The 14,972-nt window shown below is 43.2% G+C and overlaps 1 protein-coding gene across 3 annotated transcripts; it reads right to left on the minus strand.

Moving 5' to 3' along the window:
* Nucleotides 1-67: 67 nt before the first annotated feature.
* Nucleotides 68-13,679, minus strand: LOC108937810 (rho GTPase-activating protein 30). Of its 3 annotated transcripts, XM_018757973.2 has the most exons (15): nt 13,422-13,679; nt 12,394-12,735; nt 11,646-11,748; nt 11,359-11,503; nt 10,455-10,537; nt 9,723-9,830; nt 9,408-9,526; nt 9,130-9,292; nt 8,124-8,221; nt 6,985-7,056; nt 5,300-6,154; nt 3,952-4,058; nt 3,029-3,437; nt 2,698-2,854; nt 68-2,348 (listed from the first exon to the last, which is right to left on the minus strand). In XM_018757973.2, the coding sequence occupies exons 2-15, from the start codon at nt 12,479-12,481 to the stop codon at nt 1,013-1,015; spliced, it is 3,843 nt and encodes a 1,280-aa protein (XP_018613489.1). In that variant the 5' UTR covers nt 12,482-12,735; nt 13,422-13,679; the 3' UTR covers nt 68-1,012. The 3 variants fall into 3 exon arrangements, with proteins under 3 accessions (XP_018613489.1, XP_018613487.1, XP_018613488.1); XM_018757971.2 differs by having other exon boundaries at nt 2,698-3,437; XM_018757972.2 differs by lacking the exon at nt 13,422-13,679 and adding an exon at nt 13,323-13,411 and having other exon boundaries at nt 2,698-3,437.
* Nucleotides 13,680-14,972: the final 1,293 nt, after the last annotated feature.

A 14,972-nucleotide genomic window follows, 5' to 3' on the forward strand; every position in this document is an offset into this window, starting at 1 on the left:
TTTTAAATAAATTTTATTCTAAGAAAATTTTATAAAACATACAAAAATATTTCTGAATTATGCCAGGGGAAAGCTGATTTGTTTGAATAAAAAAGTCCTTATGAAAATAAAATACATTTTTTTTACATTTTACAGCCAAGGAGCACAAGTTAATATTTCACCTTGGCAAAGACAAAATAATACACATGATTGTCATTATCAGATTAAACATAGTATTTCTGGCATCCTGACCTGGTTTAAAACCTTCTGGAATGGGAGAATCGATGTCTGCAGTCATTGATCAAAACAGACTGAAAGTGTACAGAATGTTATTGGTGGTTTTCCAACATCTCTGCAGACCCATGTATAGAATTAAATGATGAAAAAATATTGATAAACTGGTAAAGACTATGTACTCTGTGTCATGTAGGCGAGAGCTTGCGCTTCACTGCGCACTATTTCGTTTATTGCCTCTGTAAAGCACTTTGAAATCCCTATATTAATGGAGTGACATAACTGCACTGTATTATCATAATACAGTTTTCAAAAAGCAAAAACACACTTTTTGCAAACAGTTATGTCTTTTTGACATTATCGACAGAGCAGTATTTCTCACAAATGAGAGAAATTGTAAGGGTGGAAAGTGTAAAACTTTCAATGCATTTTTTTGTGCTTTATCTTTTATGACTTGAAATTGGCAAGAATAACAAGCGTTGCAGTTTGATAAAGTACATTCTTGTGTGTATTCCATCCCGCTACACTTTTTTTTAATTTAAGCTTTGCAGCATACGATATGGGTATATTCTCTCTCTCGTTGATCAGTTGTCCAGCGTACGGCCGCGATGGTGCAGACCCTATTCCAGTAAACACAAGGTGTGAGGCAGAGTACACCCTGGATGGGACACCAGCCCTTCTCAGAGCAATCACATGAACTCATTCACTCTAGGGGACACTAGGGGTAATTTAGAGACACCAATGCACCTGAAACACATCTCTTCAAATCTTTTGTCTTTTTTTCTTCCCCTGATGCTTTCTATTCTCTGTTCTTCTCTCTACTGTCATTTCCTCTTTGCTTTACTTGTTCATCTGTGCCTCTTTCTTTCTCTCTCTCCTGCTCTCTCTCTTCCTTCTCTCTCTCTCTTCTCTCAGTTGCCCTGGCAACAGCCTCATCAAAACACATGCTGATGGCACTGTTCCTATTTTTCTCTTTGTCACCCTCCTTCTCCCCCTCCACTCTCTCCCTGTCTCCATCATCCTGTCCCTCTTTGTCCCGGTCCTTGTGCCATTCTCCCTCTTTTCCCCTTTCCGTCCCTCTCTGTTGCAGTTGCTGACGGAGGTTCAGGGCTGCCAGTTTAGAGAGCTCCGTTTTGGGTGGCACTACAGGCACAGGCTTTACGTGCTGCACTTTGGGCTGGCTTGGTGTCGTTCTTCCTAACCCTGTCCCCATCCCCAGCTCATTTCCTTCATTTTCGTCCCCATCCTCATTCAACTCCACCTTGTCAGACGCACCCTCCTCACTACTCTCATCCTGTTGTAGAATGTGTGTGTCAATCCTCTCTGCATGCTTGCTTCTTATTGGGCCTTTGTCCAGCTCATGCTCTCCCTTCAATTCCTTCTCAACCTCTTCTTTATTCATGTCACTCATACTTCCCTCGATCGGAGACTCTTCTGAACTAGGTTCTTCTGTCTTAGATTCTTCTGGTATTCCATCTGCTTCTCTTGTTCCTGATACATCCATGTCTTTGCACACAGAGGGATCTACGGGCCTGTGTTCTTCGTTGTCCTCTTCCTGCTGCACACTATCCTCAGTTTGCTGGTCAGACATTTGTTCTCCTGCCGTGTCCCTGTTTGCTGTGTTTTCTCCTTGTTCTCCCCTCTCAGTGCATATTTCAGAGAGTTCCTCAGAGTTTCTCGAGGAGAATACTGACCCCTCCATCATAGAAACCACAGCTTCAACATCTTCACTGTCATTGGCCAACCCATCATTGTCTGGGTTTATCTCACAAGGATTCAGTAAACATACTGGAGGACTGTAATTAACTAAATGAGATTCGTCTGGTTCCCATGGAGAATCAGGTAGAGTAACACCTGAGCTGACAGCTTCTCCTCCCAGATTAGTCCCACATACTGAGTCAGCACTACAGGTGTCTGCACATATTTGCTCACCATGATGACCTTCTGAAAAGTCTCTTTCACTTTTAACCTCTGACTCTGGGTCAGTTTGTACCAAATTTGTCTGTGGATCATTTCCTTCTCCGTGCCTTGGGGCAGCTGTGTGGTCTTCCCTGTTGGTGGAACTGCAAGAGGGAGCATCAGCGCAATCCTTCTCTTCCTCGTTGTTCATACGCACCCATTGATCATGTCCGTTGCTGTATTCGAATTGAAGTAAAGAAGAGGGTTAGATTTACTATGGAAGAATGAGACAAGTTTGCTCTCCGTCTCTGTTACTATGTAACCAAAAATGTGAATATCTTTTCCCTTTCTCATGACTGAGCCTTCACTTATATAATATAGTACATTACATTTTCCCATGAAATAATTGTAAACTATTGCATTCTTTATTCCCCAGTGTCACCTCAAAACTCAGCTGAGAGTTTATTCTCTCTCTGTATTAATTATTCACATGTCCATGATTGACAATTTACAGTTTAAAATGAGTTCATGATCATCAGCTTTCATTTCTTTTACTTTTCCATAGCCATTGAATATGTCTCTTACCTGTTTTTGGAAGCATGTTCTGGATCTGCTGTGTACCAGCTCTCTCCGCTGCCCTTGTTTGTGCATTCCTCGGCTTCATTCTGTTCCGATTTCAATGCCTGGAACAGAGCACTCTCCTCTTTGCCCTCATTATCAACCTGTGTTGTCCCAGGTGCCTCTGTGTGGACAAGTTGGTTGTAGTCTTGAAATTCTGACATGCTGTCCTTCAACTCTTCCTCTGCCAAGTACTCAGTGCTAATGTCGAGATTGGTTCCACCCCCCTGTTGTGCTGCCCCTGGTTGGTGACCTGAGTCATATGAAATGCACTCATTTGGATCTGTGGCAAACTCACCATCTGAACGTGTGTCCGCCTCGCTCTCTTTCATTACGCTTAATTGTATTCCAGCAGGTAAGCTATAGTACAGTGCATCTTCCTCATCGTCACTGTCATCCTCATCCTGGTCATCTTCCTCATCAACATCGTCATCAGAGAAGTCGGTATGAGGGTTGTGCAAGGCTGACTTGTATGGCAAACTGTGTGATTTGCAAGCCTTGTTGTGCAGGTCAAAGGTCTTTGGGGAGAGTATCTGTGACGACTGTGCATTTGTGTCGGCCATGAGCGCCACATCCTCCACCCCTGGAGAGGACTGTTCCCACTGTTGATGGGAGAAGCTCATCTTTTTTTCTTCTGCCTCTTGCTCTGCTGATTCTTCCTCTTCTTCCATGTCATAACATGGAGGTTCCACAGAAAACTCATTGATCTGGAAAGCAAAGACAGAGAATGGAGGGTAAATGGAGAAAAGGGTGCAGCAGTGTAATGGTTAACAAGGACTACGGATCTGAAGGATGACACTTTGAATGCCACATCCCTCTAATTTTGCCATACCCTTATCAAGGGCAGACGAGTGTGGACAACCAGGGCAACACACAGGTGTGTAAAGTTGCACCTTAATAAACCACAAGATTTCTGGAACACTCTCTTGTGTTCAGGTAAGTGCAAAGTGGAGCTATGTCCTTCTCTTGGGTTTACTTGTTCACATCACAGTATATTTCTACCGTGAATGTTTCGGGTTCGAGGCCATCCAGGAAGCCCTTCTGTAGCAACCCCGACCTATGTACTTAATGTGTAAAAAGTTAAAGTTTACTTGCTGAGCAATTAAATGGGAATAATACGTGAGTAATAATGGTAACACCACCAAAACCACTTACAAAAAGGATGCTGTGTTTTTTGTTTGTGTTTGGCCTGCACACACTTGGCATACACTGGCCACAAACCTGGTTGAAGTTGCTGCTGTCTATCAGGTCAAGGAAGCCAAATGTGTCCTGAAAATCCAGGGGAAACTCCTGAGAGTCCTCGTGCTGAGGTTGGACACCCTTCATCTCTGTTGGACAAACATGGTAGTAACAGTTTCTTTCTGGCATTCCATTCAGAGGACTGTCTGTCAAAGCCACGTATGCTACATTTATGTTTGTCATTTCACTGTACATAGGTGTACAGCGAAAACAAACTATGATTTGCACAGGTTCAGAAGTAACATAAGATCCGGATTAAATTTAAGACCCCAGTTATGGCCTACAAATGCATCAATAGAACTGCTCCCAGCTATTTACAAGCCAACCAGACTTCTATGCTCTTCCACATCTGCTCACTTGGTGGTCCCACGCACAAAAGGTAAAGCACAGAGGCTCTCCGTTCTAGTTCCATTGTGGTGGAACGACCTCCTCCTCTCACTCAGAGTTGCTGAATGTCTGTCCACATTTACAAAGGGTCCTAAAAATCTCTTCCGGGCTCACTTTGTCCATGATCTCTTAAGTTCATCACACACACACACACACACACACACACACACACACACACACACACACATTGTCTGAAACCGCTTGTCTCAAGCGGGGTCGCGGCAAGCCGGAGTCTAACCTGGCAACACAGGGCGCAAGGCTGGAGGGGGAGGGGACACACCCAGGACGGGACGCCAGTCCTTTGCAAGGCACCCCAAGTGGGACTCGGACCCCAGACCCACCAGAGAGTAGGACCCGGCCAAACCTGCTGCGCCACTGCGCCACCACGCCCCCCTCTCTTAAGTTCATGTAATGTGTAATTTTTCATGATCATGCTCGGATCAATCCTTTACAGAGCCACTCCTGCAATGTAATGTAAATGTTTATATGTATCTCAAAAAAAAAAAAAAACTGCTAGGAAGGTGATTAGGAATTGGTAATATTCTGGTAAAGTTTTATGCAGCTACTTGTGTGATGAACATCAGTGCATATGGTGAAGGAAACAAACTGTACTTAAGAATCACACATCTGCAGCTATGTCTCTTTCTTCTAAGGTAATGCACAAATTGTATTTTCTATGAGATGTACATCACTTTGGAAAAAAGCATCTACTAAATGAATAAATATAAACATTAGTTGGCCTGGTTTCTAACTATGGTAAACACAATTGACACATATAAGAACAAATACACGATACAAATAAAGACATGACAGTAAATACAAATAACACAATAAATACAAATTAGACAAGGGAACATAATAGCCCCGTCCACTGTCTCCACCCTGCATATACCCTGCTTTGTGCAAAAACTTCAGCCCCTGTATACAGTTTCTCTCTACTTACCCATGTAGTCTCCTTCCTCTTTGTCCTCTCCCTGATCTTCTCTGGTCCGAAGTGCTTCGTCATGCTGTGCGAGGCCTTCTGTGGCACTGTCCCCGTTGGTTTTCTTTGTGTCTTCACCTGTCGCCACCTCGGCCTGTGTCTCCTTTACAGGCAGACCATGCACACTGACATCCCTCTCTTCAGCCAGCTTGTGCTCTTGCCCTATATGTCCTGCCAGCTGCCCTACTCCTTCACTGTTTCTTCTTTCTTCCTCCTTCTTCTTCAGAGCAGCCTCCTCCTCTTCATCCTCCTCCTGCTCTTCCTCCTCTTCCTCTTGCTCCTCCTCAGTCCCTCCATCACTGCCATCGCTGCCTGCTTCAGCCTCTGCTTCCTTCCCCTCTGCTGTTAGCACCCTCATATCCTCCTGCTCTGCCTTGTCCCCTGTGTTCTCCTTCCTGTCCCGCTCCCTGTCTTCCCCCTTCTGCAGTAGCTCTTCCCCTCGCTCCCCAGGGGCCGCCTGCAACACTCCCAGAGCCAGGCCTGAGGTTATGTGCAGGGGCACCGTGACAGAGAAAGGCCCGGAGATGTGCATTCCGGCACGACGCTCTGCCTTGCTGGACATGGCAGGGGACTTGGGCTGGGGGTGTTGGGCATCAGCCACCCCTCCAGAGTCCAGTCGACTGTATGTTCCCGGAGTTCCTGTCCCGCTCACTACACTCACGCTGGCACCACCGCCCCTCCGATACGTCACTGCATAGCTGCTGCCAATACCTCCCATGGACCCACCAATTGCTCCTGCCTCCCCACCCCCCGAGAGGCAAGGCGGCGGTTGGTTGGCAAGAGATAGCTGGCATGCAGGGGGCCGTTGTCTGGGTCCTGGAGAAAGGGGAACCATGAGGGTGGTACGTTGTAGAACACACATGAGTAAACTGTTCTGATCACGTGTATAATCTTGCACTGGAAGGTAAGATGTATATTCATATAGCTGAGTTTTTTCAGCATTAAGCTGCTTACCCTGATTTACCTAGTTATGCAGGTAGGTAATTTTTACTGTATCGATTCAGTGTAAGTACCATGCTCAAAAGTTACTATAGCAGGAGGTGGGAATGAAACCTTGGTCCTCTTGAATGCAACATGGCAGTTCTAAGCCCTATGGTATTTGCTGCTGCTTGTGAGTGTATATGTGTGTGTATATATTTTATTATACATATACAGAAATTGCAATTAAATTGAACATTTTGAACAATCAGTATGAAGTAATTCCATATTTAAAGCTAAAAAAACTCATATACATACATAAATGTATATGAAAGTTTCTTATAGTTCATTTATTTTGCTTATATATGTTTATATACTGTAAAAATGTTAATATTTTAAAATTTAACCATTTTTTATATGTTTACATTTTATATATACAGTATGTGTGCATACTGTATTTATCTATGTATATGATTTCATTATTCTAAATTTGTAATTCCTTCATATTGATTGTTCAGGTTTCTTACTACACTCATTGGTATTGGAAAGGGAGACCTAATTTGCAGGAAAAATGTGACACTGAGATCCACACAAATTTTTCATCATTTATCCCTGCATAATTCAAGAAGCAGCTGTTGCTTCAGTGTCAGTGACATTCATATACACTTGCAGTTGCAGGGGATACTAACAGGGGACAAAAGCACAGTAAATGGGGAAAGGAAAACCACCTGACTGGGAGGACGATATGGTACTGAGGGAATCCATGCTCTTGGCTGGCCGCAGGCTGGTCTTCTCTTTTTCTGAAAGAGCCACGAGAAATTTCTTTAAAAGCTGGGAGCCTCTGCAATGAAGTTGCTGAAGGCAGGGTTAGAGTTAGTTACTGAATTTAGTGGCATGCCACTTTCATTGTTTACAGGCTGCTGTTTTAATGTGATAATACACACACACACACACACACACACACACATTTTCAGAACCGCTTGTCCCATATGGGGTCGCGGGGAACCGGAGCCTACCCGGTAACACAGGGCATAAGGCCGGAGGGGGAGGGGACACACCCAGGACGAGACGCCAGTCCGTCGCAAGGCACCCCAAGCGGGACTCGAACCCCAGACCCACCAGGGAGCAGGACTGTGGTCCAACCCACTGCGCCACCGCACCCCCTAATGTTATAATATTCTATAGAAAATGAGTAACAGACATGTAGCTGATATTGGCAGGTGGACACTGTTAGGTGTAGCAGGATTATATCTAATAGATATAACGTCAGTTAGCAGCAAGTGAAATCCTTTCAGCACCAGGAGGACTGAGGTCATACAATCAACTAGCCGTTCTTTAAAATCATTTGGACATGATAGTACGTTAAGTGATTTTTTTTTTTTTAGAAAACAATTTGGGTTTTATTTCACCAAATAACCAGTCACTTAAGAAAAAAAATGACTAATGCTCACAATGCCATGTTGGAAGATACTGCAGCATTTACTAAATGTCCTGACCAAATTTGCATTTACTGTATATGTTTTACAGTATTATTAACATTTTATGCAAGTAAATTACTTCAGATACTAAAAAAGTAATTTCTTAATTTGTGTTCCACTGTGCCAAATTTCATCAATTTTTTTTCTCTTTTTTTGAAAGTTCTGGAAAATATATTTTTAAAAGTAATATTGTGATGCACTGGACTGTCCAGTTATTCCAATGTGCGGTCACTCAAGGTCCGGTCCTGCACACATGAACTGTAACTAATAGGAGTGAGGAGATGGAAAGTGAGTAAAGATGAATGCATGATGTAGTCAGAGTGTCAGAGGAGTGAGAAGAGAAACAGTAATACGCGGATGAGTGTACGTTTGGGGGTGTCGGGGTTCACCTTTTCTGGGATACTTGCTCTTCTTCTTCGGGTCACTGAGTCTTCCTCCCAGATTGAAAATGGACGTCCACTTCTTTCCCTTCAAAGAACCCTTCCTCCTTCAGAGGAGAACAATATACAGGGAAAGCAGTGAGAATGAGTGACTGAAATCACAGAGAAGTTCTGTTTGGTGACCCCTCAGCATGATAAGATCCACTGGAGCTCCAGCTTCAGTTCCATATTTGTGCTAGCAGGATTTTTAGACTCCCCTCCACGATTCATTATAAAAACACCATATATTTTTGTGCTCTTCAGTGACAGAATTTTCTTACTAGTACCATATTGGCCCACTTTATTGTACTTAAAGTATATAGCTTCATGATAAATGTAATAGTAAAAAATAATATAATAACAAATATTTAGGAAGTATATAACAAAAGTTTGTCTATTAAAATCATTGGGAACTTATATGCTATATATTTTAACTTGAATGTTTAATAACAAAAAATAAAGCATTATTATAAAGTAATTTGCTAATATTACAGCATTTTTACTATCCGCAATAATGTATTCATATGTAACTTGTGTTGTTTCAACCTAAAAAATAAGTGAAAATCAAAAATTAATTAAAATTGCTACTGTAGTAGAAGTTCTTATAATAAGTTTTGCATGAATATGTTAACTTGTAAAAATGGCATCTAAAGTTTAGAGCCTGAGTATTTTTCATCCTTCACCAATAATTTATAAATTAATGATAAACAGGAAAATATTATGAGCAAGACACCCTTTACTGATTGGTACTAAAATGCTATGACATGAATTGAATCAATTTGCTGTTGAAATATTTTCTCTTTTATAGAGAATCATAAAATGTAAACTTTATCTGATTTCCTGACAGGGTTCAACATGAAGAGTACCACCACTTCAAATGTCATAACAAAAGCTGTTGTACAGCATTACAGGGTTCACTCTAGTTTCCCTGCAAAGTTCTCTGCTGTTGACTGCATGTGACAAGAGGAGCTCTTACTTGTCTGTGCCCTCAATGATGGCGTGGTAAGGTCTCATGGGTGGGGGCCCATCCCCTGGACTGATGGTGCCCAGAAACTGGAAGGCATTTGCCTCCTTGGACTTGTCGTCGTGGTTGCAGGGTGTCGGGGAGGGCAAGGATTGTCTGCGCTCACTGACGTGACCTGGTGGGAAAACGATGCATGTTTGTCACGGCTGACACTTTCTTCTTAGCTATAGCAATATATGCAGCGAAAACAAGCTAAGGCTGAACTTGACAATGGAAGGAAGTATCATCACCTGGTTCAGAGAAGAGCTGGGACACATGGGTCAGAATGAATTCCACCACAACAGACTGGACCCGCACCTCCATGAAGGCAGCTGTGCCATTGAGTCCTGTTGCCTCAATGTCCTTTGACCTGTAGCAACCAGCATGGGTCAGCAGAAATAACTCAGCAGAACAAAGCATCTCTTTATGACAATTTATTTACAGTTTAGATACTTTGTGTCTTTTCTTTCTTCCCTTTGCTCGGCACTCCTTGCCCTATGGCCACCTGAGTAACAAAGTTATGGGGATGGCCTGTACTTGTAGACATTCGCTTGGTGTCCTTTCACCTGAGAAGGTTGGGTGCCCAGACGATGGCCAAGTTCCTGGCATGCATGTTGGTCTGTGCAGAGTGTGCTGCCATTCGAACCAAGTGGCGCATGAGGAACTCCAGAGTTCTGTGAGAGATGGGGGGGTAGAAGAAGACAAAACCAAGCCCAGTTAGAAGTGAAGCATGCTTGTAACAAACTGCTCAATTCTCCTCTCATGTAAGAAGGTAACGGAGGAGAAGAGGGATGCACAGGGAGATGGGCGGGACCAGCTGGGGCGCACAGTGAATGTATTGTGAAGGGGGTTGGGGGCGCGATGATCCTGTGAAGGAGGGGGTTCGGGGCAGAATGAACCTGTGGTGAAGAATCACTCTCTGGTGCAGAATGAACATTTGGTGAAAGAGGGAGGGGTCCAGAATAAAACAATGATAAAGATACTTTACCTACAAATGTAGTATTTGAGCCAAATTTAAAGACACACAGTATTAAACTAGGTTTAAGATGAAATGATGAAAATTTCTTTGGAGAGATGAGGTACTTCATTGGAACTACAGTGTTATGTGCTGATTATTAATTATCTTGGGCAGAGTATTAAAAGTGATAAGTGCCAAGTATCCCCCAAGTGGTGGCACAGTTACTTTGATGTAAGTTAAAGTAGGGGCTATACAGCAAACAGGGGGATCCCATATCTGTACAGCAGGGTAACAGAAGCACAATACCTCGGGGGGAGTGGGACAGTGAAGGGTACAGTACCTGTAGTGGGGGCGCGGCAGCTCTTTCAGCACCTCTTTAATCTTCACCAGCCTCTCCTCTTCAAGGTGAATGGCTACCGCTTCCTGAGGAGACAACATTCACATTTATTCATTTAGCTGACGCTTTTCTCTAAAGTGACTTGCAGTGTTAACGTTACAATTATTTACCCATTTATACAGCTGGGTAATTTTACTGGAGCAATTTAGGGCAAGTACCTTGCTCAAGGGTACTACAGACAGAGGTGGGGATCAAACGTGCAACCTTTGGATCGAAAGGCAGTAGCTCTAACCACTACACTACCGGCTGAGACAACACCAGTTCTTCAGAGTCACAATATGATCCCAATGCACCGTGTGTACATATGTACAGCTTATGGACACAAGCAAGAACCTCAGCTGACTGTATATCAGACTGATACCAGCAGTTCAGGTCATCGAAATATTATTTTAAGATACTTTCCCCAATTACAAAATGGCAAAGTGAAACCCAAATTATTTAAGGAATCATGTTATTTCAGTATTTGCAGTGAGTGACATCCACAAAACTGTTAATAGTAGCATAAAACAGATTTCATTATCAATGCCGATTTAGTAAGACGACGTAAGTGCTGTGCCGTCTTCCAGCATGGCATCATAATCATTAATAATATTTATTTTGACTGGTTGGTTGATCAGTGAAATAAAAGCCACAATGTTAAAAATCAGTTACTGTCGTATGATGGCAAATGATTTTAAGAAATCACGTATATGATGCATTGCAATGACCAGCCAATCCCATGACCACCCCCCCTTCCTCCTTCCAATAAGTGAGGGTGAAATATACTCACAATGGTGGTAGAAATCTGTACAGTTTGCTAGGATGACAGAACATTTCCTTGTGTAAATGTGTGCCTGCATGTACTCACAGCAAACTTGTCATAAAGCTGGTATGTGAGAAGAGGGTTTGGCAGCTCTCTGAAGTAGGCCTTGCAGAGGGAGCTGACGCAGTGGATGTCCTGCAGGTATACATCCTTGTTGAGGTCTGGATATCCCTCGCCTTCAAACTCGCTCCTATGCACGACATCCACAATCACTTTTCAGAGACACCAAGGCAGACACCCTCCGCAGGCACTGACACACACGTGCTCTCAAAGTCAACAAAAAGCTACACCCGGATCACCGCACAGCTCATAGGAAACACGTGGACACGGACCTCAGCTTCACCGTGTTGGACGAGACCCCCGAAAGCCGATAGATTCCATCCACAATTCCATGCTCCTCAATGAACTCACTGCAACACCGCAGTACCAGGGGGACTGGGAAAAGTGACAACATGGAAAGAGCTTCAGGACACACACTTGGTCTGTTATTGTAGATAAGGTACTAAAATAAACCTAATTTGTTAAACAGGTAAATGGTTCCTGGATATGAGAATGAGAGTATAAGGTAAGCAATGAAGCAATAATGATATACTAATTACTGGATAATTAAATGAATTTAATAATATTTCACAATAATTAAATGTCTATTACAATTTTTCCCTCCAACATCAATTATATACACTTTTAATATAAACATGGTCACTTTATTGTACAGAAACTTTTAGCCATTCTGACATGTGGAGTATGTTAGTGCAGCGCTACTGTGTGGCACCAGTGCTACTAGATGCTCTGCTGTGCCACCCCCAGTTATTAAAAAAGCGTAGCTAGAACAGTTATTAGTAGAATAATTTATATCATTCGTGTTCACATGAGAATGGTTATAGATCACTCAAAATCATTACAGCCATATTTTTTAAGGAGCACAATAAAATAAGTAACTAATCCAGTGAAACAGATTGAATAAAGTAAATAAATTAGACAGTAAAAGTGACTTCAGTTACTTCCTGATCTGGTGCAGTTGTTGGTCACTAAGATGTGCTCTAACACAAGGCGTGATGGGTGAGGGCTCGTTGTACTCACTCTCCTGGGAGGAAGCTGACAGGTGCTCCAGCAGGTCACAGCCGAACACTTTCTCCTTGTTGCCTCCCCTTTTCCTTCCTCTCCTCATCGCTCCCCCGTCTGCTTCCCGGCTCTCCCTTTTACATCAATCGCTGCTGCCAGTGCAGGTGCCTGGGGTCGTGCTGTACTACACTGTACCGTGCGCTGTACTCTATTAGGCTGACTGTATTTGGGCTGAAAGTGTTTCTCAAACCCTGAACTGTCTTGCAGGTTTCTGAGCTGTACCGCACTGTGGTTTGCTGTATCCTGGTGCGCCGTGCGATGGCGAAATATTCACCAGGTGTTTGTTCTTGCAGGGCAGTTCTGGGGAGAGAAAGAGGTCAGTGAGACGATTCTAGCCCATGACGATACTACAATAGCAGATGTGGCATCATTCGTTTTGACTGTAGTCCCTTGTGACACCTGCAGCCAAGGGGCTGAACATTGATAAAGTGCGCAAGAGCACATTAATGTGCGTTTACCCCATGTGTAAGGAAATGTAACTCAACAGAAATTAGTAAACGGAGCACTATTTCAAACTTCACTTCCTTCTGCTGGCTCCATAAAAGACCTAAAAAGTGTCAGACCACACCCTCTCTCATGGGGTGCAGCCCTTCATCATCGAGAGTAAGACATGGCGGAGCTCTTGTGATGAGCCCTAGCCCACGCTATGCTTGGGGAAACGCATCGCTGCATCGAGGACTCCTCTAACCTTGTTTCTACTGCATGCCAGAGCTTTCCTGTGACTATCTCTGTCCGGCGTGTCAGATGGCTAGAGGCCTCCGCTCATTTCTATCTGTAGCGGAAGTCAATCTTCGCTAGCGCAGGCCTGACTTTCGACATCGGGGCCCCTGGCCTCCGGAGATCAGCACCTGCCGCATCCCAAGCACCCACCTCACCGGGTCACTCACCCGCTCCTCTCCCTGGCCCACTGCAGCCGCAAGGTTCTGGGATCCACTCACAGGGCAAAAAGAAAAAGCAGAGAGGAGAGAAAAAGAAAGTGCTCCTACCTTGTTTCAGCATCGGAACCACCAGCAGCAGCAGCGAGGATGACGCAAAAAACCACCAAACTTCCCCTGCTGACTTCCTGAGTCGCTCCTAGCTGTTCTCTCACTCACTCACTCCCTCCCCAATTCTTCTTTGTCTCTTTCTCTTACAGCCACTAGATGTGTCATTAAACTGGGGGCCAAAGTTGACCAGAAGCAATCTGAATGTCCTGATTAGTAGAGGAATGCAAAATATTATAAAGGACACATTTATCTTAGAAATTGTCTTTCGTGTCTTTTTATAATATAAAGATAATTCTATGTTGCTTTACCTATGGGAGATTAAAAAAAAAAAAAAAAAAAACTTACCCAATTAAAAAATCCATAACACACTTCTTGTTTTTACTTAATCTTTGTGTCTCTATATCTATTTCTCTGAGTGTATTTTCATTACCATATTTACTGTATTAAAAACTTTTAATGTCTTCCTTGCAATATTTCAGCATTTTCTAAATGTATGAGTTGAAGTTGCAGCTCAAATTGAATTAAGATCCAACTATTCATAGGTACTTAGAGCCTATTGTTCTGTTTGCTACAGCAGTTGACAGTATTTGACTCATTCATACAACAGGTTATTTTTTTCTGGAACAATTCCGGCTAAAAGAGCAGCAGCAGGGATTGGGGCTTCCAATAGCAGCCTCCAGAGTACGTGTCTGCATTGCACCCAGAGTAAAAGGGGTTGCGCTCTGTACATCTATGTACCTTTCTCTCATCTAAACTTTCAAGGTTCATTCCCTGCCTCTTCCTTCTCCCCCAGTCTTGCACAGGCCCCATCTCACAGTGTTTTTACACCATTTCCCTCACCCTTGGTCACGGACACCTGCTGTTGCTGCTGCTGCAACTAGATTCTGTCAGGTCACTTGTCAGGTGTGGCCAGGGGATGGCGCCGTTTCAGTCTCTGTCTGCCACAACACTCCTCATCGGGTCGATTCGATTGTGGCCATTACAGTGTTTAACCTATATAATAGGCCTGTCCTAAAGTGCCACACTGCCTACTGCTCTACTGGGAGCTAGCTGTATGTAAACAATACGAATGTTCTCTTTGTTTTCTTTAATTATGGGATCTGCATAAGTACATTTAAACTCCTGAAGCCTCAGAAAACCACCAAATAGATACTATGATTTCCATGCCACAAATTTCTTGGGATTGCTCTCTGCCATGTGTCGTTGGTAAGGAAGCCCCAGGAGACTTGAGTCCATCAACAGCACACTGAGGCTGATATGATTGCATTTATAAACACTGGGTCCTCATCTTACGAATACAATTGGACCTGAAATCTGTTCCTAACTTGACTTGTTTGTAACTGTAAACTGATGGGTTCAGAAATCCCTTTCATTTCAAGTTTTGACTTACATTTCTCAATTCACTGCTGATCATCCGTAGAATGTAATATTTGGATAAATTCAGGTAATTAGTATTGTCGTGGTTGCTTATTTTAAATTTGCTTTACTTTTTTTGGCCCTTGCGTGCATACTTCGTAATTGATGTCCTTTCTATTTCACTGGAATAAAACG

Source organism: Scleropages formosus, chromosome 1, assembly GCF_900964775.1.
Source record: "Scleropages formosus chromosome 1, fSclFor1.1, whole genome shotgun sequence".
NCBI classification, from domain to species: domain Eukaryota; kingdom Metazoa; phylum Chordata; class Actinopteri; order Osteoglossiformes; family Osteoglossidae; genus Scleropages; species Scleropages formosus.